Below are 27757 nucleotides of genomic sequence, written 5' to 3'. Positions count from 1 at the left end.
AAATACTTTATTGAAAAGGGAATCTGGAGCATTTATATCTCATTTCCCTACCACCAATGTTTACCGTAATGTGCCATGAAATACAAGCTGGCCTGAAAGTTGTCTCCACACGCAATGCCGATTTTATGTCACAAAGTTGGTAAGCAAAATATTTTTGTGAACATCATGCAGAGAATTTACTAAATCGGACATCACAGGCAGTCATATTAACAGTATAGTTTATGCATAACATACCAGCACATCACATTTGTAATACACACTTGTGGTGTCAGCTCCAGCTATAAAGGCAGTTTATACTCCGCAGTTACTCTCTCTTACATACCCACACACACTTAATACTTTTAAAGTTGCACATTCACACACTCTCGCACACACACACACACACACACACACACACACACACACACACACACACACACAAACATGACAACACAAAACGATTTGGTCCCTAGCAACCAGTTGATCAGAGGGCTGCCATCACTGGCACACAGGCAGCTATTCATGAGAACCAGGAAGTATTCAGTACCGAACCTGAATAGAAAAGGGTTATGGGCCAGTTTCAACGATGCCGACAACAGTCAGTCTCACCAATGTGATGGTTGATAACCAGTTAATGTTTCAGTTTTCTTTGGGATTTCTAAGCTAATTTTTTCACGCCCACATACAAATACATCTACAATTAAAATAAAAAACAGAATATATTTGCTGTTCTAACTATACAAGTCAGACTTCTCGAGTACATTCTTGGTTTAAGACCGCCACGTTTCTTTCAAACGTCCACACATTCTAGGAATTGCTCTTTGAACTTTGACTTGTTTGGCTTCTTTAATTCATCAATATTTTTGCTAAAATGATTTATTCCTATTACACAAAGCTGTTTTTTTCTCTCCATGAAAAATAAAAATCCATGAATAACTTGCTCAGTTTTAACACCACAGGCAATTCTCATACAAACACAATCTCACATAAAAATTGACACTGTCTGGTGTCAGACATAAAAACTCATTCATTTTTAGTATATTACATATTTATAATGTGAGGGTAACTATTCTTGCATACAAGGAAAACATCTTGCCATCAAAAAGATTAACAATTGCACATAATGATTGGCTAAAATATTTCAGTGACACAGGGAAACATAAAAAAATGAAAGTTATTCAAAATATATCAATATTTCAACAAAATTGTATATTTGTTGTTCTTAGACATTACAAAATGAGGACAAAATGTTATTCTCTCAAATGTTAGAAAAGCTGCTGAAAACATTAAAAAAACAGGCAGAGTTGTGTACAAAAAGATCTTTTAAAACAGGCCCTTGCTTTTCTTCAGATTCTTTTGCTTCCAGTTTGGCAGAGCGTTAAAGTCAACTCGATTCATCTCAAGAAGTGTCTGAAAAACATTAAAGTAAGGATAACCAATGTTACATGAGGCTTAATATAATAATACATATGTGACAACATTCTGGTCCAGGTGGGCAGAGTTCTATAATAATATGTTGTCGGTCACTGCATCTCTCAGCCTCCATGAAATGTTTAGCACTTTGAAATGTGTACATGTATATTTGTTGAACCATGGATGCTCAATACAAACAAGTGTGACTGGTGTTTTTGATTATTTTTTATCACTATCAACAATTTAGCTTTTTGATTTGAATAAGTGACGAGTGCTCAACAGTTTGGTTTGATATCATTTTCTTCTTATTTGTCTAGTACTCAGTCGTGAATCAAAACTCTCACGCACTTTAAATAATTAACTGCAATGAAATAATGGACCTAACAATACATAATTCTCACGCCTTAAATCCTATTTGAGAGCAGCCAGATTCCCTACCTTGAAGTCCTGGTCAGACAGGTAATCCTCCAGCCGGAGAGGATCCACTCCCTCTGGCAGCAGTTTGCTGGTCAGCTCCTCGATGGAGTACTGCAGCTTACTGAGCTGAGACAGCGCCTCCTTTACTAACATCACCTTGTTCTTGGAGCCTTCCTTCTGTGTACACATGGCATTTACACGTAAACAAATGCAAAACAGAAGTATTGTAGTTTCCATGCCTCTATTTGTGTCAAACAGAATTATGCATGATACATAACAGATTTAAATTCTATCTACAAAATGGGCAAATGGATAATTCCTGCAGGAAATAATACAGCACTCTGGAGTTTACTGAGGCTGATATGACACTGGTTTCATTTAATTTAAGATCTTTGTTGTGCTCTGTTTCACTGTCCTCTGTAGAATGTATACTCTACACTTTTTACTTTCTTCACTGACTTCACACTGAACATTATTCTGTGTGCCAGCTTTAAATAGACACATCTGGGTCATGACACTTTATCTGAACAGATCTGGTTGAGTGAAATGATTTGGATTCTTTCTTGTGTCAACATAGAGAACAACAGTCTCCTGTCTTAGTTGCGATCAACTGGGACATCACAATAATTAAAGAGAAGTCTCCCACCTTTGTGATACTGGTGTCCTTCTCCCAGAATGGGAAGATGTTGGTGAAGGTGAGAGGTTCACAGCCTGCCAGGATCAGATATGCCGGAGGAGCGCGCCGAGGGTTCTTATCTATAAATCATACCACAGTGAAGAAGAAATGTAAAACATGCTTTTAAAGTAATGTGTGTTCAAAAATGCTGATGTTATCAAAACAAAAGCAATAGCAGTATTTGTTAAGACTAGGTGGGTCAGTGTTTGGCTCCGGATCAATTACTGTACACACAGACTCTTTAGCTCCAGTGGTTGTCTGAACTCTGACCTTTGCAGTACTGCAGCACAGTCTCCATGGCACACTTCCTCTCGCTGTTCCAGCGCATCTTTGCAGAGCCGGTGCACTGTGTGTCGTCAGGCTGCCAGCCCTGCCACAGGTACACCTCCATGCGGTTGTCCAGTAGGAACAGGGCTGGAGAAGTTAAACGGAGGAGCACTTACATGTACATCCAGCAAAACTGAGAGGTAATACAGTCCAGGTAATGTTTGGCAGACAGTGACAATAAAACATATCCATCAACAGAGAAGCCTGTGAAAGAGTCTTTTAATAAACACACAAGCACCTTGTTTAGTTTCCATCAGTCCAAGGTCCAAACAGGGGGACAATGTGTCACTGAATGTTTTTGTAATTTGTTTGTTGTGCTTCTTTGTGTGCGCCCTTGATGAGACACCTGCCACGGCTCTTTTTCTTTTACAAAATATCTCAGACTCACAATAAGGGTGACTATAAAAAACAGAACAATAAGTGTATTCTTCATGATAAATGAATCACAAGCAGGCAAAACCTCAAACTAGGGGATTTACAGTTCAACATTGCTGCAGCTGTGTGTGTGTGTGTGTGTGTGTGTGTGTGTGTGTGTGTGTGTGTGGTACCTGGCTGTTGTGCGGAGTAGAGGTTCTCCTGCAGGAAGGGCATCGCCATGACTCCCTCGGCCGCCCGGGCTGGATACAGCTGCTCCTCCCCTTCGAACACCCCGGAGCTGGCACTCAGCCGGAACAGCCGCGGTGTGAAGTTGTACTTCCCTGGATCTGGAGACAACACGCATACACGCACACACATCTCGTTACACTTCAGCTCACACACAAAACACAAGCAGCCAATAAAGATCTCTCTCTCTCTTGATTTATTGCTGATAACTAGGAATGGGTGTGTGAATGTGAGGACGCACCTTGCAGCATACAGTCGTAGGCCTTCTTGTCCTGTGGGCCCAGAGCCTTCTTGAACTCCGCGGGTTCAGATCCTTCCTCCACCTCCTCAACGCTGACGCTGCTGGTGCTGCTCAGACCCAACTCTGAGGGACACCTAGAGGACCCAAACACAGAAATACTGTTGGTCCACAACATTATGTCCATCCACAGGTCATCTATTTAGCCATCTGCTCTTTCCTGACCTCTGGGTTAGTTTGTCCGCAGCTTTTTTGGCCACCTGTCTGGCGCTGGCATGTGCTTTACAGCCGTGCCACAAGAAGAGAAGTTCTTTTTGAGCATTAAGAAGCACCAGACTCGCACGAGATCGCAGACTGGCATGCTGGCAATCTACCTCCACCAGCGAGGCCTCCATCGCTGCCTCACCCCGGACACAGAACAACCGCCAGCCAACTGGAGAGGTCATAATTAAGTGTTTATTTGACATTTTGAATTCAAAAGTGTTCAACTGTTTGATATAGTATTTTATAAAATGAGCCAAAGTCTCTACATAAGTCCACAGTAATACAGTACATCACTGAAAAGAAGAAACATTATTTTTGTTTACCTGTGTTGTTGGCATTATCGTCTCTACTGCCCTTGTGGATGATCAAACCTCCCTGGAAGAGCTGCAGGAAGCACGGAGACTCTTTTCCCTCACTCACCAACACCTGGACAGCCAATCGCATACAGCAGATGAAGACAGACACACTTAGATTCAATTGTACTTAAACATATGTTCATATAAAGTTAATAGATGAATGGAAGAGCTTTTCTATAACAAATGCCATTTTGTTGATTGTGTGTGGCTGTGATGAACTGATACCCACTTGTGACCCCCTGTGGCTGCCCAGCTCCACTGTCATCAGAGCAGATGTTCCTTTCTCACTGACGCTGGACTGGCTGCCTTGCCAGAAAAAACAAGCGGTCCTCTCTCTGCCTGGAGCCCCGGCACTCAGCTCCCCGGGTTTCTGCCGCTTACCCACTGACAGCACAAAACGGGAGTAAACCCAGTGGATAAAAATCAGGATTTCCACGCCTGGACTAAAAAGAAACGCTAAAGAATTTCTTCTTTCAAACCTTGTTAACCACACTTAAATGGGCTTCGTCCTTCTAAGCACAAAGGCTGCTCTTCAGTTGCACTCCATCACGACTAAAATGTGAAGTCAGGCATCTCAATGCCATTCATCTTCTCCCAGGTCTTACTACTTTGTCACCATATTAACATCTCCTATTTAACACGTCCACTGTTTTCTCTTTAGGCTGCCTCTGTGCCAAACACACGACTCACCGAGTGTGGTGATAGAGTACTTCCAGCGGATGATGTAGGCGTCGCACTCATGCAGCTGGCCCAGGCTCTCCTGAGGCAGTTCCTCCTCTCCGTGCTCCTTGATGTGCCAGGCGTCTACAGCGACTGTCGCCAACTCTGCCTGTCGTCCATCATCCGCCCTCACCAGGCCGTGGCCCCGCTGGACGTTCACCCCCTCCAGGGCCGTTTTCACCGGCTCCGGCTCGTTGTCCAGCAGCGCCTTGGCGTCACATGGCTGCAGTTCCAAGTCCAGTGAGGGGCGTTCAATGCAGTGGACTGGGCTCTGAGCAGACCAGGAACATTCTTAGTTAGTTTCAAATGTGTTGCATCAGTCAGGATATTACTTAATGCAACTGCAACAGTGTTTCTTCTTAATTCCTTTAAAACAGATTGTCAGATACATGCAGAGAAAATAAGACATGCAGATTTATGAAAGCTGTCACTGATTCATGCATTACATGAACGCACTGCTAAATAAAAAATCCAAACACCCGTAGCCTAATCTCTTCTACCTTTATTTCATCTGCTTGAGCTGCTTCCTCCTTCTTCCTCTCGGCCCAGTCCAGGAACTTTTCTCTGAACAGGGCCGTCTCATTGTGCTCTGACAACCGGCCAAACAGAGTCCAGCTCGGACGACCCTCCCCTTGCCTGGAAATCACACAAAAAAGGTCTCCTTTATGCAGCTGTACCGGCAAGATAAAACCACTAGGGGCTACACTAACACAACAAATAATCTAACTAACTTTGGTCTCCAATAGTGCTCACTTTATATCAGATATAACTGCACTTATTAAGAACAAAGCTAGATGGATGGATACAGATAACACAGTTGTGTTAACTGCTATAAAAGGATCAACATGTGATACTCACTGAGGCACATCTGAATCCGTGCAGGAGGCATCTAGAGGGTTGACTCTGCAGCTGCTGTAGTCATAGCTGCCGCTGTAAAGCTGTTTGCCCAGTTTCACAGCAACTTTTCTGTCACCCAGGGGCACGTCTTTCCCGTGCCATACGTACACTTCGCTGCCAAAATCAAACACTAAGACCTGGTGTGTGGAGGAAGAGGGAGAGGAGATGGAGAGCAGTTATTACTTTATTTTAAAAAACTGATACCATGTGTATTCAAATGTCTGTCTGGACAATCATGGGTGCTTTATGACTATTTCTACCATTTCTTTTCACACTTTCTAAGCAGATCCCAGACTTTTGCAGGTGTAAAACCCAGACACGTGAAGCCATTACTCTCAGTAGGGGTGTTACCTCTTTGGAGTCGAGCAAGGAGACACTTGGAATGGAGGCCCAGGCCTCTTCATGAGGCACCAGTTTCTCTCCGTGGAGCCTGTACACCCCATTAGAGTCCAACACCCCACTCTCATACAGCTCGTCCTCCTCTGGCTCCCCTGCCCCTGTAAACACACACATACACACAAAGGGCAAAAAGCTGAGTCAGCATATGCGTAACTAAAACAACGAAAACAAGCATTATATTATGAAAATGTGTTATGAGACAAGGATTTCAGTTGCCACACATTTTCAGTAAAAAATACCGTAATAACTAATTTATTCAGCAATATAAAGACTGCTTGTAATGATGTTGGAGAGACAGCTATAATGTACGAGTATGAACCTCTGTATTTGGTTTTTCCGCCCAGCAGGCTCCAAAACTCTTTGGCCCATCTGGTGTCAGTGTTGATGCCCTCCTCCAGCGTTGTCACCTGGGAGGCCTTACACCCGAGGTCCCTCTTGGCCTGAACAAACGCCACCATCTCCGACGCCTGGCCACACAAAGCATATTGCACATATCACATCTGTATCCCCTGTCTGATCATTCAAATCCAACAACTGGTTCTGGTTTCTGTATGGGAGGTTCTCTACCTTAGCTTTCTCAATCACGTTGGCAAACTCTCCGCTCCACATATAGCACTGCTTCGGTGTTATGAGAAGGAAGCAGTCGCCGCTGTTTAACGAGTGGGCTGTTGGCTCCACCAGGCGCACCTGGATGTGCCTCCGACCTGAAGACAAGGACAAAGCAGCTGATACTTCCAGACTTCAGTAGCCTAAATCACATATATATAAATCACTGACATAGATCTGTAATCGATCATTTGTTTGAGGTTTATTGACTGAACAATCTGAAGGAATAACACAGGAAGCACAGCTCAGAGTTTCCCTTGAACAGAACTTTTAAATGTTCTGTCATTTGCTTTCATTATACATGAATATGGGTGACAGAGCACCATACATCATACCTCCATTCAAAACAAACAACCACACACTGAATTTGCATATGTTGCTGACCTTTGATGCGAATGAGCATGAGCTTGTTGAAAGGCAGAGTGCTGTTGTTGGTCACAACATCGGTGGATTTCACGCTGCGCAGGTTGACCTTGCGGAAATTCTCCTTGCTTGCAAGGCCTGCCAAGGCCACGTCCGCCAGGTTTGTTTTGGAGTGTTTTGCCACTTTAAGGGAGAGAAAAGAAGAGAACGTTAAGAAAGAAACACACTGATCAGAACTATTCCTTGATCTAATCTGCCATCTCGCTAATTATGACAAATAAAAACCAGATAGATCATAAGAGATAGAACATGTTTTCTTAGTACTTCTTTCATGTGAGCAGGACTAGACAGCTTCCTCTTCTTTAGCAGGTAATCTGTGAAAAGGTCACTGTGGCCAGACTAGTCTGTGAAGAGTGTCTATGGAGAGGAACTAAATATAGGAAATACGCAAGTAGCAGAAACTGAAAACGGTATATATGAATATCAGTCCTTGAGTACGGCTAATTGGCATCCGGCTTTAACTTTTGCTTTCATGCAATGACTTTACTGATAATAAACAACTTGAGCTGTGTTTTAGGAATGGGACAGGAGACAACGTGTATGTGAAAATATAAGTCATGTTAGTTTCTGACAAATGTTTCACCACTGCAACTAAATGGTAATCTCAAACTTTTGCGATTTTTTTCGCCTTTATGTTGTTGTTGAAGTTTCAGAACCAGCAGAGAAAACCACTGGATTGTGGTAGGTTTATCAGAAACAACACGACACACCTTGGTATAGTCGATATATAGCAAGGTTTGGTTGTGGATTAAACTTTTGGTGATGCTTGAAAGCGGTTGACCCAAATAAGAGTCTTAACCCGCGCTATGGTGAGAACACTCATGGTGAGAACATTCCTAGTGCCAGAGTTGTTATGAGCAGTCTTACTCCTCTCCACTTGGATCCTCTTGGTCTCCAATGAGGCCACGTTAAGCCTCTGCTCAGTATAGACCTGGCGGATGTCGTTGCGGGCAGCTAGAGCGCGCAGAGGATTCCTGGAGCCCTGGTTCCTTCTGTTCGGTCGGACTGCTCGTTTGTGCTCTGTTACAGCTGAGGTCAGTCTAAAGACACACATACACAACACAGTTGTCAAAAGTAGGGAATCATAAGTCATTCAAATTGTCAAAAATAATGTCCTTCATTATTGTTATGACTTATATAAACTAACTTTGGTGAATTGGCCTGAATCTGGCTGAGGTCCTCCTCTGTCAAAACCACACCGGAGTCGTGGAGGGCCGACGCTGACACAGATTTGTAGAAGTTGCCGAACGTCTCATCATCATCCAGGGTCATCACTTCTTTCTCCGTCTCTGCCGTCACCTCGACGGTGGAAGTCTTGCCTTTGCCCACACCTGACCCCCCCCAACATGGAAAGGAAGCAGAAAGGTGAGAAGGGGACTCAGATATGTGCATATTTATTGGGATATCCTGTCCTGTGAGCTTATGGGCTCATGTGTGTAGACACACATGTGTGATAGATCCTCCATCATAACACAATGTATAATTAAATATTATCTTGCGTGGAAAACAACAACAAACGGGGGTATGTTACCTTTATTGTGGAGCTTGTCCAGGAAAGACTCGAGCTTGTCGAGCCTTTTATCTCCTTCCACCTTGACATCAGTTCTACTGGAGATTTCTGTCCAGCAATAACAAACAGAGGATTACTCATAGCTAGGAACACTTGGTCTCACAATACAAAACATTGGCATTAATATTGTTTTAAAAAAGGTATCAAATGCCTTTAAAATTACCAGAAAGATTTCATTTAAATCTGTCATTCTTATGCCACAAATGGCCAAAAGAATGCAGTTCAAGTGAAAATATACTTTTCATATTTACAACATCTGCTAGAACAACAGATGTATCGGGTTAATAACTTTATAGATTAACTGAATATATTCACACACTGATTGTAAATTGAAGGGAAATGTTTCCTACCTTCAAGTGGCTTCACAGGCGTGGCGTTAGACTTCTTGAGGGAGACGGGAGTAGACTCTTCCTTTACGATGTCTGTCACAAGACCTGGAGGAAGATAAGCGGAAGATTTAGGGGGGCAACTAACATAACACATAAAAAGGTAGCATATTACAAAGGCTTTTTTGTCTGACCCAACAGTCCAAATGCAAAAATGTTCAGTTTACTTTCAAGCATCAGATTCTCACATGACATCATAAAGAGGCATTTTGCTAGAAAAATAACTGTCAGAGAATCATATTTGGACCAATTAACTAACTAATCAATGCAGCTTGAAAGGGAATTGTTTTAGGTCCCATCTTCACAAGTCCCACAATGACAGTATCCAACTACCGTAATGCTACCCTTGATATCCTGCCTGTGTATGGAGGAACAAACGTGATGCAGAACAATTGCCATATGTGCTGTTATAAGGGCTGCAATGATTGTCCATTTTCCCAAAATCATAAAAGTTAGTTTTTTTTTAGTTTTTTTTACATCAAGTCAACTTTTCATTAGTAATTTTCTGAAATACAATATAAAAACCTGAAAGAAGTGTTTGTCATGTAGCAGCACGGAGAGTTTTAAGACAGAAGCAGAACAACTTGTGTCGAGCCGCACTGAGTTAACATACTGCAGGCTCACCTTTCTTGGCCATGCGTCCAGCCACAGTGAACTGGACAGAGTCGTTGGCGGCTCCTTTGCCTTTGCTCTTCCATTGCTCCTCCTTGTCTTTAAGGACCTTCATCCTGTCTGCCAGTGACATCTTGGGCCCCAAATCTACATTGGATTTCTGTTGGAACATTAGGACTTTTATTATACAAGGAAGTTGCTCATGTAGTCTACTGCCTATTGGTTTCACTCAGGAACAGAGAGTAATGAGGACACAGTGAAGAGATCATGGGGAGCAAGAAGGGTTGCACGAGAACAGGAGAGACGACAAGTGATGGTGATGGAAGATGGTAAAGCAATGAGAAATTCATTTAAAATGATATCATTACATTCTTATTATTTCTGGGGGAGCGGTGCTTCTCCCTAAAACAACACCCCCCAAAGGTTCCTAGTTACAACAAAAACATGTAGAATGTGGAGCCCTAACAATAAAAAACCTAAACTGTGCTGGGGCCATCTATCACCGGCTATTCATTAGAGCTTTCCTGATGTGATTTACTCTTGCTGCCATTTTTGCACCTGAACTTCACCATTAAAAATGAATTAGCAGAGGTTTACTGCCCCCCTGGTCCCACTGGACCCCAGGAGCTGTTTTAAAGTAATTAATGATATTCCCCTCCTAAATATTTGAAGCGTTTTACGGCCCAGCCAGAGCTTTTACTGGCTGCCACCCCCTATTCCTTCACTAATAATGAGCAATTCACTGCGTGTAATGTACCATGAGCTGCACACAGGATAGTCTCGCAAAGGCAGACCTATGTCCAGTCCACAGTATGACGGCACAGGAGAACAATTCAGAGCAGATAACAGCATGAAGAAAACTTTATTTTCTATAAATGAACCTCCAGGCCTGTATTGGTTGTCTACATTGTATTACATTTTCCTTTTTGTTCTTTTGCTCAATTCTTGAATAAGACATATTTCTTCCAAACAATAAGTTCAAATCTCTGTACAGTTCTTCAAACAGAATTGAATTCCTCATCAGGTAAAGCAAACTGCACATGTGTTGGCACATTAAGGCAAAAGAGTAAATACAATTGTATACAATTTGCACATTTAATACGACACTGATGAGTTGTTTCACAGTGAAAACTATTTTGTATGAGCCACCACATGCAAAATGAACCATTCAATCATCAGAATCTGTCAGACATACATGCATATTCCATAAATATATATGACATGGGTTTATGTACTGTGAGGAGGTGCAATTGTTTTTTTTTTTTTTTTTAATGGAACTACCGCAGGACTTCCATTTTTAGATTCATAATGTCAGACAGTGATGTGCGAGGGTAATCAGAGTATCTATTTTGGTCTTCACAACTGACAATGACATCATGCATATTTATAGCCCACTTTATTTTGATCCTTTCTTGTATTGCTATATTTTTTTTCTCATCTACCTGGGTTGGCGGTCATTGGGATTTAACAATCAGAAGAGGGCCTTATGTTACAAAAAGGTTGAGAACACCTGCGCTGGCATAACACAAATCAAAAAAAGAAAGCAAAACAAGCCTGAGCCTATGTGCCTATTTGTCCTGAATTAATGTGACGCATGCTACAATATACAAGCAGTAATGTAGTAACCAAATGGAAAAACACCAGTTTCCCTTAAACCATCTTCCACTCATATCATAACACCTAACCCCTCTCTCTCTCCGTCTCTCCCTCACTGCCCACACTTTGTTTGTAATGCAAATGTTGCACAGAGTGGTCAAATATGAGCCTGACATGAAACTAAAGTTCAAAGTAATGCATTTAATCACACTGGCATGCACATAGAGACGACACACTGGGTCCGAACATCAACGTGAACCCTTGCAGATTTCATAACAGAATATGATACACCCGGAGCCATTTCTGCACACGTGTTAACCGAATAAGACAAGCTGGGACTGAGAAATTCCTCTGTTAGTGCTCAAAAATGCTAATCACATCAGTCCCTTAGTATAATAATGCTACTGCAAACTACAATATCTGTCACCTCACTTCGGCCTAGCGCATTCTCACACACTTCCAGACTGACACAGCCCCTCCAGCTAGGTCATCTCTGGAGTCAATCAGAGAGGGGAAATACCTTGGCCTGACAGGACCCTTGAGAGAAGGGGTGGAGGGGAACGGGCCTGGGCCTCAAACCCCCACAGGAAACCATTTTTCTCAGCCCTGTTTTACTGTACAGTGCAGGCAGCACCTCAGCCAAACCTCTGACACAGATATCGACCAACTGAGGGCTGGCAAACCACATTCATGTACCAACCGCAAGTGTGTTGACAGCTCTGATTTATCAGTGGTAATTCCCAGAAAGTATGTGAGAAGTTGTCCAGAGCACAGGTAGAGAAATAGGGGCCACAATGACATTGAGATTACGTCCATGCAAAGAGGCACGTGCAGTACAAATGCACAGACACACACTCACCTGAAAGGGGGCTGGGAAAGGTTGACAAGTGGGTGACAAAGTCAAAGAAAGGGGTAGAGTCCACAGGTGAGGAGAGAGGAAAACTGGAAAGAAAGGTTCAAGGAGGAGGAGTAGTAGCAAAAGGAGATAAGGAAAAATTATCAGCGAAGAAGGGAGGAGAAAGAGCATAGCAGGCCAACGTTAGACTGCAACAGCTGAAGGGAGCGGGCTTCAGCGTGGAAGACTAGAGATGAGACATGGGTCATTTACAGCCTGGCCCAAAGTTTGGGAGGATGGGAGAGAAAGGAAAAGGGAGATAGAGAGGGCGGACACCAAATATTAAAAGCAATGCAGGGTATGAAACTCGCCTTATGGTTTAGTTGTGATCAGGTGAAAGTGTCTCACTTTGTTGGTGGATTTAACGCAAAAAGTGTGATTTCTTAAAGCGTAGTAACTTGTGTTTTTTTTAGTTACCTATTTTAAGGACATCCTTCAAATCATAATAATAAATAATCATAAGTGTTGAAGATAATACACTCATTTTCAGTGGATTATCTGAATTTATATTAACAAAGCAGCAGTTTTCAGAAAATGTATTGATGATTGTTATGATTAACAATCATTATTTTATGACAAGACAGCCACCCTTTAAAATGTACGAGGCCTCACTTTACAACACAGCTGCGATGCAGAGAACAGCTTAGCCGGCTTAACAGGAAACATCTGGAGCTGGTTGAATATGACCATGGTGTGTATCATGCATGTTACATTCCCTGGTCTCCCACATATCAACCAAACAGCAACAACATCTGCTCCAGATTGGCAGAGTATGAGATAGAATGACAAACCAACGGCCTTTCCTCGATCGAGAGAGAAATGTAACAAGAATAGACACATGAGGGAATGCCCCATGGCTAATTTTGACATTACATCAATGCCAATCATTTATCCAAACCATGTATTATCTACATCTCTGTGGCGAGTTAGTTTCATAGAGTTCTACGGCGACAGCCAACGAGCACAGCGGGTTCCAGATCAATTCACAGACAAAAACCTCAAATTGAATTCAAGAAAGAAATCCGCAGACACCAGTCTGACCAGTCTGGCTGTCTTTCATGCCTGCGAGTGTTGAGGATGCAGTTTGGACTTTGTGTTGACTTATTATAATGAAGACTGACCACTCAAACATAAAATGACATCAGTTTTCAGTATTTAATTGATGGGGTATTTGTTTAAATTGCTAGCTGTCTATACTTACTTATTAAGTGGCTTTTTCCAGACTAAGAATGGATTTATTCAAAGGTTAGCTCATCCTTTTGAATGAAGGATGAGCTTCAAAACCAGAAAACCCTCGAGAGGATCATTGATCTGGACAGACATCAAACCAACAGATGCCCCGTATGAATAAACATCACTTCAAATGTAGGGTCCAGTATTGACTGTTTTGGGGTGATCCATGTGGCACTTATTGGGTTTTTCCACCAATTCTTTACTTGCACTTCCATGGAATGGTTATCATGTTGTTTTTCCACTTTAAAACTCAGCAAGGGTGGCCTTGTTTGAACAGGAGAATAGCATGTAGAGACCTGCATGCACTTCTGTCACCACTTCAAAAATACATCAGTTATCTTAGCATGTGTTAAACATTAAACCCCTCGACACTGACCCGTGTAAAACTGTGTGACACGGATGTTTATATACATTTGTGAGTCATGGAAGTCTATAAAGAACAAAAAGCTTGCTTATGGAGGGAATTGTTTGTTTTTTGTACTTTGCAGACAGTTTAAGAGAGGAGAGGACAAAAAGAACCAGGCATTATATTGGAAGGTTTGCAGGTGTTAGTTCACGGTGTAGGATTTTATTCTCACAAGGGGAAGGGGCGTGTCTCCCTTTCTCTTCGGGAGGCCAGCTAAGCCCTGGATCTCTGGGCTTTGGCGTCACCACTCCCAAATCTGCTGCACCCCAAAGCCCTCCTAACCTCACATCCTTATGGCAACAAGTCAGGGAAATAAGCTGATTCAGCAGAGGAAGAAATGCGCTGCCAAATCCTTCTTTCCCTGCACACAAAGCCGAGGGGAAACCTCAACCTGTGGCAGTAAAAACTATATTCACTCCAGCTCCAGTCTTGTATACTTGTTATTTATACTAACTAAACAACTCTAACACACTACTAAACCTCACAACAAAAGAAAAGAGTCTGCTCAAAAAACAAAAGTCTACCTTTTTCATCCATGCATTTTCAGCATCTTGGAGCTTGCCGAAGCGATCGGCCAGTGGTGTGTTGCTCAACTCGGATGTTTTGGTCTTCTTCGGTCTATCCTTCTTCTCCCCTTCACTCGTGAACTCTGCCAGTCTGAAAAAGGCAAAAGACACATTAGTTCTTTCCCCATTGAAATAAACTGTCCAACCTACTTTTGCGATGCATTTCAGAAAGAACTAAATGGAGCCTTAAGTCTGGGTATTAAATACATTTGTTTTGCTTATGCATAGTCCATTGAATATTTTGTAATTTTTTTTTTCTTTGCATAGAAACTAATATGCACATTTCGGCTTTATAATTAATCATAATGCCTGCTGTGTTTGTGTACATCCAATGACCTCTGTTTGAGTGAGGAGCCCTGGCTTCCATCCAAACTGCTCCCCAGTTCCTCCACATCCTCCGACACTGTGGACGTCTTCTCCAGGCTCTCGTCGGGCGAGGAACTCCGCATCTCCTCAAAGCTCCCTCCACTGCTGCCGCTGCTTCCTTCTCTCTGCTGTCTGTCGATGCTGAAGCACCCTCCGTCTGCGATATCATCAGCTAATGACTCATCCTCTTTGTAATGTTCCCCATTGACCTCTTCCTCCCCTTCCTTCACCTCCTCCCCCTCCTCCCCCTCCTCCTCTTCCTCCACCTCCTCCACCTCCTCCTCCTCCTCCACCTCCTCCTCCCCTTCCTCCTCCTCCTCCTCCTCCTCCATCTCCTCCTCCTCCTCCTCCATCTCCTCCTCCCCCATCTCCTCCTCCTCCTCCTCCATCTCCTCCTCGCTCTCAGGGTGGCTGAGGGTGACACCGGTTTGTCGGGCTGGCGCGCAATCCGGCGCGGAGCCCTCGCTGTGGTCCGACTCCATGCTGGTGGAGCGGCTTTTCTTTAGGATTCCCTTGATGCCCCGAGACCCAGAGTCTTGGCGCTGCAGCGAGGCAAGCTGGCAGGGAGGAGAGGGAGGGGGGGAGGCGTCTCTGTTCCTGCTGAAGGGGAGAGCTCTGTCCGAGGGGAGACTGAAAGGCTGATGTAGAGAGGGAGAAAGAGAGAGAAAGCTTCTTTTACTACCAGCCATAATATTTACAAGAGCTGGAAAAGAGGATTAACGTTGCAAGACTACTGTCAGTGTATTCTATGGTCCTTGATTATGGCGTTTAACTCTCTCTGACCAGACCAACTTTTTCCAATGTCAGCTCCTCTGCGGTTTCCACACAAACTCGTTTTCACATACACAGACACGTACTCCTGGATGTAAGTAAGAAGAAAAGAAGACTCAAGAGCTTGAGGAAAATTAAATCATTGTGATTAGAAAAAGGGATAAAGTGAAGGCTTTGTCCTTGTCAATGAATCTGCAAGACTTGTTTGTGATATGTTTGTGATATTCTCAGAAAAGAAAAAGGTTTACAAGAAACACATTATGTAAAGTTGTGATTTTGAAACACAAGATTTTTGCAGTCTAACATATTCAAAGTTTTAAGGATTAAAAAAGCATAAAAAGCATTTTTTAATCCGTACCGTTAAGCATTTGAAAGAGTAATAGTTTCAAAATGCAATAAAGTCACGTATAGCAAACATGAACATAAAATGACGCATCTAAACACGCCCTTTTGTGTGTGTAATATGCTGCTTAGTAGATACAACAGCAGCTGGAGCAACAGCAGACGTCCTACTGACAACAGGTCAAAGGTTACGAGGGAGTGTTGATTTAGGAGCAGATGACGGAAGAAGCAGTTCTTTAGCCAGTGAGTGTGAAAGTGCAACGCAACCAGGTGGCCTTCTTAAATTAAAAACCTCGGAGTGCATAATGCATGGAGGCATTAGTGTGTGGTATAAAATATGTATCCATACTTTCATTACCTTGTGAAGATCTGAGTAACGGGATCACAGCTCATCCAGACAAGTCAAAAAGTGTTTGTGTGTTTGTGTTGCAACTGTACATCAGTGACATGAAATAAAATCTACAAGTCAACTTGTAAAAATAAAAAACATTTTAATCTAAAGCAGACCCAAAGGTAAGAGAGCCAACGTTAAGGTTAGTAAGTGTTTTGGAATTGGCTCGCATGCGGCGCAAAAGCAGTGTTCAAAAATATGATCTTTCCAAAATACAATCCAGAGAGATGACTTTTATATTTCAGCCTGTTGAGTTATGGAAACCATGTGCCGTTTAAAAAAGAAAATATAAAACGTAATGTATAAAATGGAAACAAAAATACTGACCTTTTCTTCGACAGTGGAAGCATTTTCATGCAGCTCCTTCCCTGAAGCTTCATCTGTGGCTTCTTTCTCATCCATTAACTTGCTTTCAGCTTTGGGAAGGCTGAAATATGGGAGGAAAAAAATATGAAGATGATGGAAACCGAGAGAAAGGGGAAATATATATATATATATATATATATATATATATATATATATATATATATATATATATATACACACATTTGATGTAAAAAAATACAAATTATTCAGCCATCATAGAATGGAATTGCAGGAAAGAGCTGCAAGGTGAATTCAAACCACAAATTAAAAAAAAAGTCATTAGTCTGCTGTGCCACCACAGCATCTTGTTTCTGTTATGAATAGATCACTAGTGGGTCGGCACATAATCAAGTACCATTTGTATTTATGAGGTTGTACACTAAATAACTGGGCCAGCATAATGGTAAAGACACTGAACTAAGACACCACTGAGCTCATCATCATCTCACCTGTTGCGAGTGTTTTTGACCCTTGAAAGGCAGCGATGCTCGGACTCATTCACTTTGAGTCGGCTTGTCATCTCCTGAGCGATGTATTTTTCATGCAATCATTTTCTTTTTGTCACAGGCTTAACTATCTATATGAAAATGTTTATTTTGTTGCAAGCAGAGCAATGGAGCTTTGCTGAAAAGGTCATCAACACCTCTACATCCAAAAGGTTCAGTTGCAAATAGTCCAAATGTACTGATGTCACTTCTTGACTTGGGAGGAAACTGGAAGCAGTTTATGGGAACTTATGGTACTTAAATCATACACACACACACACACACACACACACACACACACACACACACACACACACACACACACACACACACACACACACACACGCACATTTCTCATAGACGATAATACACACACACTCTCCAGCTCAGTCCAGTCTCCAGCGGTTACAGTGCTAAGTACAGTTTTGCGCTCACTGCTGCAGCTATTAACTTCAGTCTGGTTGGGTTTGCATCACCATGGCTACATCACAGCCCCACTGTCTGTTCATGCATGTGTGTGTGTGTGTGTGTGTGTGTGTGTGTGTGTGTGTGTGTGTGTGTGTGTGTGCGTGCGTGTATGCCAGAGAGAGTGTGTGCCATAAAGGCAAGCTCTGCAGGTTTATCTGGTTTATCTCTGCAGCTGTTCCCATCATTTGACAGCCTGCCAATTGGTGTCTAATTACCTCTGTGCTCCGCTCTGTCTGTGTGTGAGAGCGTAAGTTGATTTTAATCTGTTTGTTTGTTCTATCTGCTCGTGTTGTGGCATATGTATTGTAGACCACAGTGTTTGTTGCTCCAATTTGTGAAAAAGAAGAGCCCATTCAAAGTTCAAACGCTACCTGGTGGAGGATTCCTCTTCGTCACCGCTCAGTAGCTTCACCCGGTCGTTGGCACGTCGACCACTGCTTCCATCCTCCGACCCCTCCTGGTCCTACAGGCAGAAGGAAGGACGACCGTAGCTTAAAGGTTGGGATTGTGTTTAAAAGAAATTCTGCGTATCTACACTAGCTATAAAAAAATAAACCCTTAATAAGGGGAGTGAATGAATGATGCTCCACCCACACACTTAAGCTAAGAAGTTAACCCTTCAAATGCTCAGCTGAGTTGCTCATGCCAATGCTGTAGTGTGTGAGTGATTGTGAAGTAAAACTACCCACCCAGAGTACATAAAGTATAAACTGAAACAGAGAAACGAGCACTGAGTTTTCTACATTGAAGTAAAGTCTCATCAAGGGAGCCATCATGGTTTGGTCTAACTTTTTTCCACCATCTTCAAAAGTTTCAAAATCCCTTCCAGACATATAAAAATATGCTGCTTTGAATAACAATTTATGTCTGGTATAGTTTAACAACAAAAACCTCCAATTTACCTGGTTAAAAATTCTTGAAATGATATATCCTCCCCCCTCATTACACAATCCAGAATGTATGAACATGCACATGTGTATCCTTTCAAACGTTTAAACATGTCCTACTTCATTGAAAAGTCCATTCTCAGCATATGTGCGCTGGAGGCTTTCACCCTCACACTTGTGTACGTTACATATTGCACTTTTTCAAACATGTCCAATGCAAACTATCCAGCTGTGTGAAACACTTAACCAAGAACCTGGTGTGGCCTGAAGGTGAGTGGATCTCCAGCTGTTAGCCAAGCTATATCATATTAGAGGCCTCTTTCAAACAGACTGATGCTCTCTGATTATAAAGAGGGAACTTATTTTCCACCCAGCAGAAATGTACAGCCTTCTGACAAAAACATGTTTTATATCCTCGGGAAATTCAAGACATAAATGAGCTGTATCTTTCTCCAGAAGTCAACATTTACACATTTTATTGCCTGGAGAGCAGACATACTGTAACCTTTATCCCGGGCTGTGTCTGCTGCTGGAGACAGTGACTCACTGGCTCTCAACAGGGATCGTGGTGGAGAAATGAGTGATAAGAGAAAAGTGAAGACAGCGAAGGGCTATCCGTCACCGCCGATGACTTTCAAGTAAGACACTTAACAATAACAAAGAACTAGGTCAAAACAAAGGATGGAGAGCCCCGGATAAAAAAGAGAAAACAAAAAGTAGTGTGATGGTGAGATAGCCTCTTTGTGGGAACTTGTTTTCCCAGCAGGTTTTGCTGCCATCTGGGTTCACTTGGCCAACCTTGGCACTGCTGCTGGCCTGAGAAGGCCAAGTTAGAGCAGCTATTTACATAACATATGATGAAACCTAACCACGTCTGAAACTTAAGCAGCCTGAGAAAGACAGATTTAAATTAAAACACACGTGTATATCTCTCACAAGATTGGGGCTTCATCAAGCTTTTGTTCCTGATTGGATCTTTTGGATCTCCAGACTTCTTCTTCCAACTGTCACTTTAAGACCTCCACAAACTATGTGTGTGAAGTCATGACTTTGGCCAAGTGTGCTTCCAGGTGCGGTGCAGCTTAGTGCTGTATGAAACAGCTCAATTGGTTATTAATGAAGCAAATATCCAGGGGGGTTAAAGCGAACACCAGCTGTGGTGGAAAGGGCTGGGAGTAAATCAGTGGGGATACTAAAAAGATTTAACCTTAGACTGTAGAAAAATATAATTTATAGGTTTATTATGCACGCAGACACACAAAATCGATCAACGATACGAAACATTTGGAAGAAGGGAATCAGAAGACAAACCTAAAATATCATACCTTAAAAAGAGATATCTTGGAAGTCCTCTTGGCTGAGTCCACAGACTTCTCCTCAACTGGAAAGAACACACACAATCACATATATCATATGGTTGACAATGAATACAACTTTTTTAATTGCTTCATGCCAGTGTAGCATCATATGATCCGTTAGGGTGTCGCCTCAGAATGAGGGTTTAAGGTGGACAGTGTGTGTTTGGTATCCACAACATAATACATTGTTGGTGGTCTGGGAGACGGTGAGGTCAGACACGGACAATTATATTATATTATATATATATATATATATATATATATATATATATATATATATATATATATATATATATATATATATTGTTGTCTGTAGATTTAACACACAATTCAATGCATGCCTGTGCATTATAAACATATCCACACAACCTCACACATCAGTCTTGCCAGGTACACTCTGGAAAATGTAGACTTGAAATTATTTAATTTCACTGGCTTTAAGGTGTCTCTGGATCAGAAAAAAATGAATGCATTCATAATATTTCCCTTGCCTCACGATGAGTGCACTCAGACAGTCAGTGAAGAGTTAAAAGTTTAAACAAGTTGTTTTAGATATAAGAAAACCGATTACCATGTGGTGCATAAATTGCAAGAAAGAAATATTTTTTTATGCGAGTGGTCAAATCAAAAACAGACCTGAGAATATAATCTTCTAATCTGCACAAAAGGATACCATCAAATTTAACGATATTCCAAAACAACACACATTTCTTAAGTCGGCACACTCCAATCCATTCTCCCCCTCCAAATCGTTGTTTAGTGCTTCGACAATGAGACATCTCTATGTAAAATTGTTCCACCTCCATAGAAAACAAATGAACAAACAAATCCGAAAAGTGTCCCTGGCAAACTCTCCATTTCCAGAAGAAGAAAAAAAGCTGCTCTGTTAAGCCATAATACTTAAGATTTATGTTCCCGAGCTCCTTCTGCTGTCCAGAATTTAACATGATTTAGTTCAGATGATGACACATTACACATTGCAGACCGGTGATTCCCCACAGACTGTACTCTCTTAGTTTTGAATCCAGTCCAATATTTTTTTACATCAGCATCCGTCCAACGTCCACAGAGACAGAGGAAAAAAACTCAAGAGATGAAAAAAAAAAAAATCCACTTCAGTTCTCGGACTTTTCCACAAGTGTTTTCATCCATCTCATTAAACGGCTCAGTCATATCTGCTGAGAGCTTATTGGATGGGCCTTTGACCTTATAATGGCCAATAGAGACTGCATATAGTGAATATTAGCCAACAGACTCTGAGGAGTTCATAAAATCTGCAAAATGTTTTACAGCCAAATTAACTTTCTCCCCATTGCAGGGTAAATCTAACGGAGAGTATTCAAGCCATCGTGAGCTGAACTCCTTTTGAATGCACTATACTGTGACAACCTACGTCTAACTGAAGGCTCCTACAGTATGTGCACTTACCCCGTTGAATATTTGTATTTTTGTATTGCTGGCTGGGAGAGCTGACTCATCGGGGAGACCCTTGATGTCACCACAAGAGGCGTTCTGGCTGAGAGCACTAAATGCTCTGCCAGCTTGGACAGGAAGCTCCTCAGCCGTGTGAATGCACCGCCAATGCTATCGCACTCTCTCGCTCTCACACACACACACACACACACACACACACACACACACACACACACACACACACACACACACACACACACACACAAACACACACACACACACACACACACACACACACACCTCAACTACAGATGAACACTGACTGGTCTTTGTTCATCTTTCTGTATCTTTGGTTCTTTCTAGAATTTTTGTATCTTATCTTCCAAGCAATTATTCCCCCCCAAATAAAACAGTAGAAAACCATTAAACTTAATGGGGTTAAACGTTTTACTATGTCATTTTTTTTTTTTTTATACTTTATCAAATATATCGTCCTCTTTGTGGTAACAGACCAGAAAATGCAGCAGTGAGCAGATCATTTGTAGCCACTGACTTCATCTTGTGTTTTATATTTTCATATTCTCACATCAGTCCCAGTGTACTGAGAAGAGGGTAGAACATGTGCAGCTACAATAACAAAAAAAGCACTACCTACCTAAGCCAGAGCACTAAAGTGAAATATGGAGAAAACCTCTGATTAAAATGCCGCATTTGAATCAATGATTGGATTGAAAAACTAGCAAATACAAAAGACTGGACAGCAGATCGGCTTCTCCTTGCCTTTACTTTCTTGTCCCTCTGCGTGATTAAATACAATGTTTTGATGAAATGTGAGAATCAGTTAGACTTGGTCAACCACACTTCCTGATTAACTTACTAGGTCAAGTTTACATTGCCTTCACAACACGCTTCACGCGTCCTGAGATATTGAAACCTGGGACCTTCCTATCACCTCTCTCTGTCACTTTCTTTCTGTCTCTTATGCACTCGAGCGTTCACACGCACATTCATAAGCAGAGCACACACACAGACAGACAGGCAGTCAAACCAATTAGGCTAGAAGGCAGGAGGCCACTGACAGAAACTCAGGCGACAGACAGACTGACACACTCCCGATGTGGGCTCAGGTGGCTGAATGAGTTTGTAAAAGCAGCCAGTGGGCTGTGGGTATACTTAACCATTTTCTCTTCTCGTTGATAATGCTAGCTGGCTGAAACACCTGCATATGATTGAACATTTGCACAGAAAGAGTGTAAGCGCACACCCACTAAGTCGCAGCCTTTGAACCAAAGTCGGCAGACACGTGCCAAACATTATCTCCCTTATTTTTGGAAAAAGAAAACCATCACTTGGGGCCAAACATTCTCTTCATATTAGAACGTGAACATAACAGAGAAACATCTGTAGATCATTTTTTCTTTCACTGAGTTTCCTCAGTGGCAGAGTATTAAACAGCCAGCCTCGATAAACCAGGTAGGTGATCTGACATCAGCAATGAGCTCAGTATTCCTTTAATGCTGAGTAATAGAGAACTTGAATGAGTTCAGGGATAAAGCAGTCTGTGGAACGAAAGAGGATCTGAGTGCAGTGAAAGTGAAGAGTTCGTCTTACCCTTTGGCTCCTTTGTATCATCGGTTTCCAGCAGACTGGGGGGGTTGGAGAGAGGGAGAGAGAGAGACAGACAAATGAGGTCACTCAACACACTGATGCGATGACGGCAATTATGTGTTTGGTAAAATTGCGGTTGGAAAATTAGACAGAAAAATGAGTCTTACCTCCACAACTATAATCCAAAAATGTACACTCAAGCCACATAAAAAGGTGTAATGTATAAACCAAACTATCAACAGAGCCGCAGACAGCCCCTGACTGTGCTGCCTACGATATGCACCTTACAACAATTACTCGTGCCGCTCTTCCAGTCCCATGTTGCAAATGATATAACAGCGATGCCTGTGCAGCCTCCAAAGATGGCCATCCATCTCTGAGTAATGGCCGTTAAAAATGGATGGGGACAGCAGCTGCCTGTGGGGTAGCGGCGATGATGTAACAAGAGGAGGGGAGAGAACTGCTCTTAACACAATAGAGACTCCCGGTGGACATCTGGGAGGAGTCAGAGGTCACTGAATAAGGGGAGCTGCCCCAAGCTAATGCGCTGGTTCAGAGTTAGGACTAGAGTTTGTTCAATTTGCGATTGTACCGGTCCGGTGTATAAGCTGAAACCAATTAGATTTTCTGCAAACCGGCTGAACCGTCATTTGTCATTATTGCCCGTTCTGGCACATACTGGAGTCGCTACACTCTCATTTATGGGCTGCCTGTGTCTCATTATGTTCCACTCAGGAGCAGCTTGCTATCTAACTGGTTTGGGAAATTTGACCAGCCCAGCCCTAATTAGGACCAATGAATCGTTTACAGCGTATTTAAGGCTCTGTTTTGGCTCAATACACTCAGATCCATTTCTGATCCGTATGAACTTTTACTAGACTTCATTAAATTGCAAACAGGCAGCATTGTGAGCAAGTGAGCTATGGATCATGGAGGATCAATACACCGTTTTGTAAACACTACAGGACATCAAATATAATAGAAAACTTCATTGAAAGCTGTGATGCAGTTTTCATTTCGCAATGTAGAGTTATTCAGCTAAACAAACGCTTAAATAACTTTATAGTGTGAAGGCATATCGTAGAGTTAGGGCTGGGTTCAGCTTTTCACACTCCAAGGTGGAGTGAAAATCATAGTTTCTACTGGAAGGCTTTCATAATGTCACACTCAGTTGTTGAAGTTATGTAGAGAATGTTTTTTAAAAGGACATAGAGAGACAAGTTCAAACCCTCTTTTCTCCCTCACCTCCTCTATACCTGAACAGTCACTGCATAAAGTGGGTGGGAATGTCTTATTGACAGTTTTGAAAAGTTACACAATTCCGACGTCAGAAAGCTGTTGTTGTTGTTGTTGTTGTTGTTGTTGTTACTGAAGCTATTTGTCTGTCCGACAAGGCCCTCTAATGGAGTATACTCACCCCTTTAGTGTATTATATAAGAAATTACCAAAATTAAATACTGGATCTGACGCGGCATAGTATGACTTTTATTATTTTGGACTGGTGTCATGTTTGAGCACCAAAACAGTGTTAAAAGTATTTTTACAAAGCAGTATATTATGAGAAAGTGTGGGCTTGGATTTGGCTGCAACAGAAGGTTTTGTCAGTTTCGACTTGGCACGCTTCAGTACAGCTTTGTGATGGAGAGGGGAATCTAAAATGTACACGCCAAGGTACTTATTGCATTTGAATGTGGTGTAGTTGGTTACTGGAGTTTACTACACATGCTTGATGACACGCAGAGCATCAAACCCAAATAATACAACATATCCTTCACACTATAGGTGAATAAAACCTTCAACGAATTAACTGCATTTTTGTTGTTTATCATGAAACTGTGACGTGCGTACAGTACTTTTAGAAAATAATCACATTTCTGTACAAACGGTGCACTTAGGTTTGTTCTACAGCTCCGTTGCTATTGTTAAATACCAGATCAAGGAACCGTATGTTACTGTGTTGTCTCTGAAATGAGAGCAAAGACCAGAATGGCCAGAAAGGTGAGATTACGTTTGCATGAACAGGCAACTGTTCATGGAATCACCCCTGGTACTTTTTCCTAAAATTACTAAGGGTGATTTTTCAGTAACAGATAATTGTAAATGTTTTGGAATGTCACCCTTCGACTGTGACTTCACAAAGAGAGGATTCGTGTCTGTGGCAGATAAACCAGTTGAATGACAGTTTTCATTATCACTGGAACAGCTGATCAGTTTCCTTTATGCTATTCCTGTAACTGACACATGCCAACTTGTTGCCTACGGAGGTTGTGAATATGTGTGAAGCTCTCAACCAGGGATCTTTAATATATTGTTTAATATACAATTCATGATTATCTGTAAGGATTCTTAATGAAACACAAGCAACTAGAATTGAAGGTTAAACATAGAACAAAAAAACGCACTGATATCTGGGGATGACAAGTTATTGGCTAATAACAACAGCGTCTATATCGGCTTCTCTGTTGAAGTCTGCATGTGGCATCAGAATGCAGACGTGCAAGACGGCACAGCTGGACGGTAACATGCAGCGAACGTTAAAACAAAGCTGATAAGAATAGCAGCTGAGGTGACAGGCATGCGAGACAAACACGTCGACCTGTCAACCCGCTTTTGCGTTCTCTGTAATTAAAAATGTTGTCCATAACTTTGTCTTTGACTGTATTTTGCAAAATATTCTTTCTTCTCAGCCCCCAAAAAAATCACATTGCATAATGTGCAAAAAGTAAAACAAAACAATTAGACACAACTGATGCTTTGACATATATGTCAAACGCATGTTTGACATAAGCAGGGACACTAACAAACAACATGCACCTACAAAGCATTACCATCAGGAGATGATCAAGTTGATAGCTGAGATTTCCTGGAACATGCCATTGCAACACATGGCTTTCCCAAACTTATAAAATAATTGGTCCACAATATCTAACAAGCCATCACTCACAGCTATCTAGATGTCTTGCTTCATTAGCACAGGACATGAACCCCCCTTAAAGCCCCAATCTGTGACATTATCGCAGCACTTTGTCCATCTCTGTTCTTCTCTCTCACTATCAATCCTCAAAGCTGTTTTTCAAGAACAGACATGTCTGGCTATGTGCAGCTTGATTACAGCTCAAACATGCTTTACTCCATCTATGCACACAAATCTGAGAAGAACATTCCTGGCAACCAATGAGAAAACTCCAAAAGTCTTTCGGGTCACCCTGACAACATCGGTTTGTCGTCTCAGACGGGCTAAACATGCGAAATGACTGCTAAGTGAACCAAAACAAGCAGCTTGCGTGTCATCCCAGCAGAACATGACAAATAAATTGAGGCAGTCCTCTGCTCTGCACACATGGCCAATTTTGGAAATGTTAGCGGCCATGTGTAAAGTGTTCTCCAAATGTGCCGACTTGTTGCCTCCACTTCTCCCACTTAGGAGCCAGCCGGCCAGTTAACTAACTTAATCTAAAAGTCATCTTTACTAGCTCCTCTGAAAATGTTCTCTAAACCAAGGGGTGCTGGTGTCCTGTACAATTACTCTAATCAAAACTGAGATGCATGCAAGAATATCAAAAGAATAAATTATGATTTATTGCAATCTAGCTTGGGTTCTACTTCTACTGGCCTTCTGAGACAGCTTTGTGTTTCATGTCTCATGGCCAAGTTTATGTCCCTCCCTGTGGCTCATGGTCTTGCACAAACATCAGAAGTATGCTCCGCCTTTATGTTGTGACAATGTGGATGAACTTACCTCAAATGAGAGGACTCCTTCATGGAGGAGACAGCTTCTGATTTAGTTGATGAAATGGTGTCTGTTTTGAATTGAGTGGGCTCATCGTAAGTCTGCTTCTCCACGGGTTCTGCCACTTTGTTCCTGAAGCCCCTCCTGCTATACGTTTGCTCTGATTCATAATCCTCATATTTTTCCTTCTCCTTGGTTTCTGAAGACACCGTTTCGGATGCATCTCCAATTTTCCTGTCCCTACGGACATATTTGGAGGTGATTTCGTCTGTGTTGCCATATCGCTCAGCCAGCTCCCTCCTCCTTTCTGCCTTGTATCGAGCAATTCGCTCAGCCTTGGTTTCCGGGGCCGAACTCTGCAAGGTGCCTATTCCATCCATTTTGAAGTTCACTTCAGTTCAGGGTTTGAACGCAGGTGAGAAGTTTCCAAGTTGCTACTTCAGTTGTCCTCAACCAGATATGTAGATCTCTTGTAGATCTCCCTTGACAGCAGTGTCTTACTCCATTAAAATCATCCCAGTGCTGCAAACAATAGAAGCAGAGAGGAAGATCATTAATGCGTCATCAACTTAGAGTACAATTTCAGATGACAGGCACTCTAAACCGGTGTAAACCTGTGTGCCAAGCAATGCCTCACACTCTTCCAGCTTTCATAGGAAAATGGCTCAGCTGTAGAGCTGCAAGCCAAGCCAAGCTCTGCCCTGCCCCAGCTAACACCCCCCCTCACACACACACACACACACACACACACACACACACACCCCCACTGTGAGAATGATGTCAGCCAGCGCTGCTCAAAGACAGCCGACCACCGCAGCGAGACTCTCATATAACCTCTGTTCCATCGACTTACTTGGAGCCAGTTGGAAAGAGGGAGGAGAAAAAGTGAAAAACACACATCAAATAACATCTTCATCCCATTTTATTCCATACTTACTAGAGGCTTTACGCCAGGGCCAATCACCTCTTCAACATTATCCCACCTCATAA

General features: G+C 42.2%; 1 protein-coding gene across 1 annotated transcript; it reads right to left on the bottom strand.

The window, feature by feature from the left end:
• LOC306753480 (supervillin-like) lies at positions 1 to 27147 on the bottom strand (the record flags this gene model as incomplete). The annotated part of the gene is made up of 28 exons (XM_079237345.1): positions 1 to 1389; positions 1831 to 1986; positions 2456 to 2565; positions 2756 to 2899; positions 3361 to 3516; positions 3657 to 3790; positions 3879 to 4086; positions 4241 to 4343; positions 4503 to 4657; positions 4964 to 5264; positions 5494 to 5629; positions 5852 to 6027; positions 6242 to 6387; positions 6609 to 6756; positions 6857 to 6993; positions 7280 to 7441; positions 8186 to 8358; positions 8466 to 8649; positions 8850 to 8936; positions 9239 to 9322; positions 9899 to 10046; positions 14541 to 14673; positions 14919 to 15586; positions 16780 to 16879; positions 18143 to 18234; positions 19984 to 20039; positions 23041 to 23075; positions 26777 to 27147. 28 exons carry the CDS (start codon positions 27145 to 27147, stop codon positions 1303 to 1305), a joined length of 4590 nt encoding a protein of 1529 aa, XP_079093471.1. The 3' UTR covers positions 1 to 1302.
• Positions 27148 to 27757: the final 610 nt, after the last annotated feature.

Source organism: Taurulus bubalis, assembly GCF_910589615.1.
Source record: "Taurulus bubalis genome assembly, chromosome: 2".
NCBI classification, from domain to species: domain Eukaryota; kingdom Metazoa; phylum Chordata; class Actinopteri; order Perciformes; family Cottidae; genus Taurulus; species Taurulus bubalis.
This window is presented reverse-complemented; position numbering and strand designations above follow the sequence as displayed.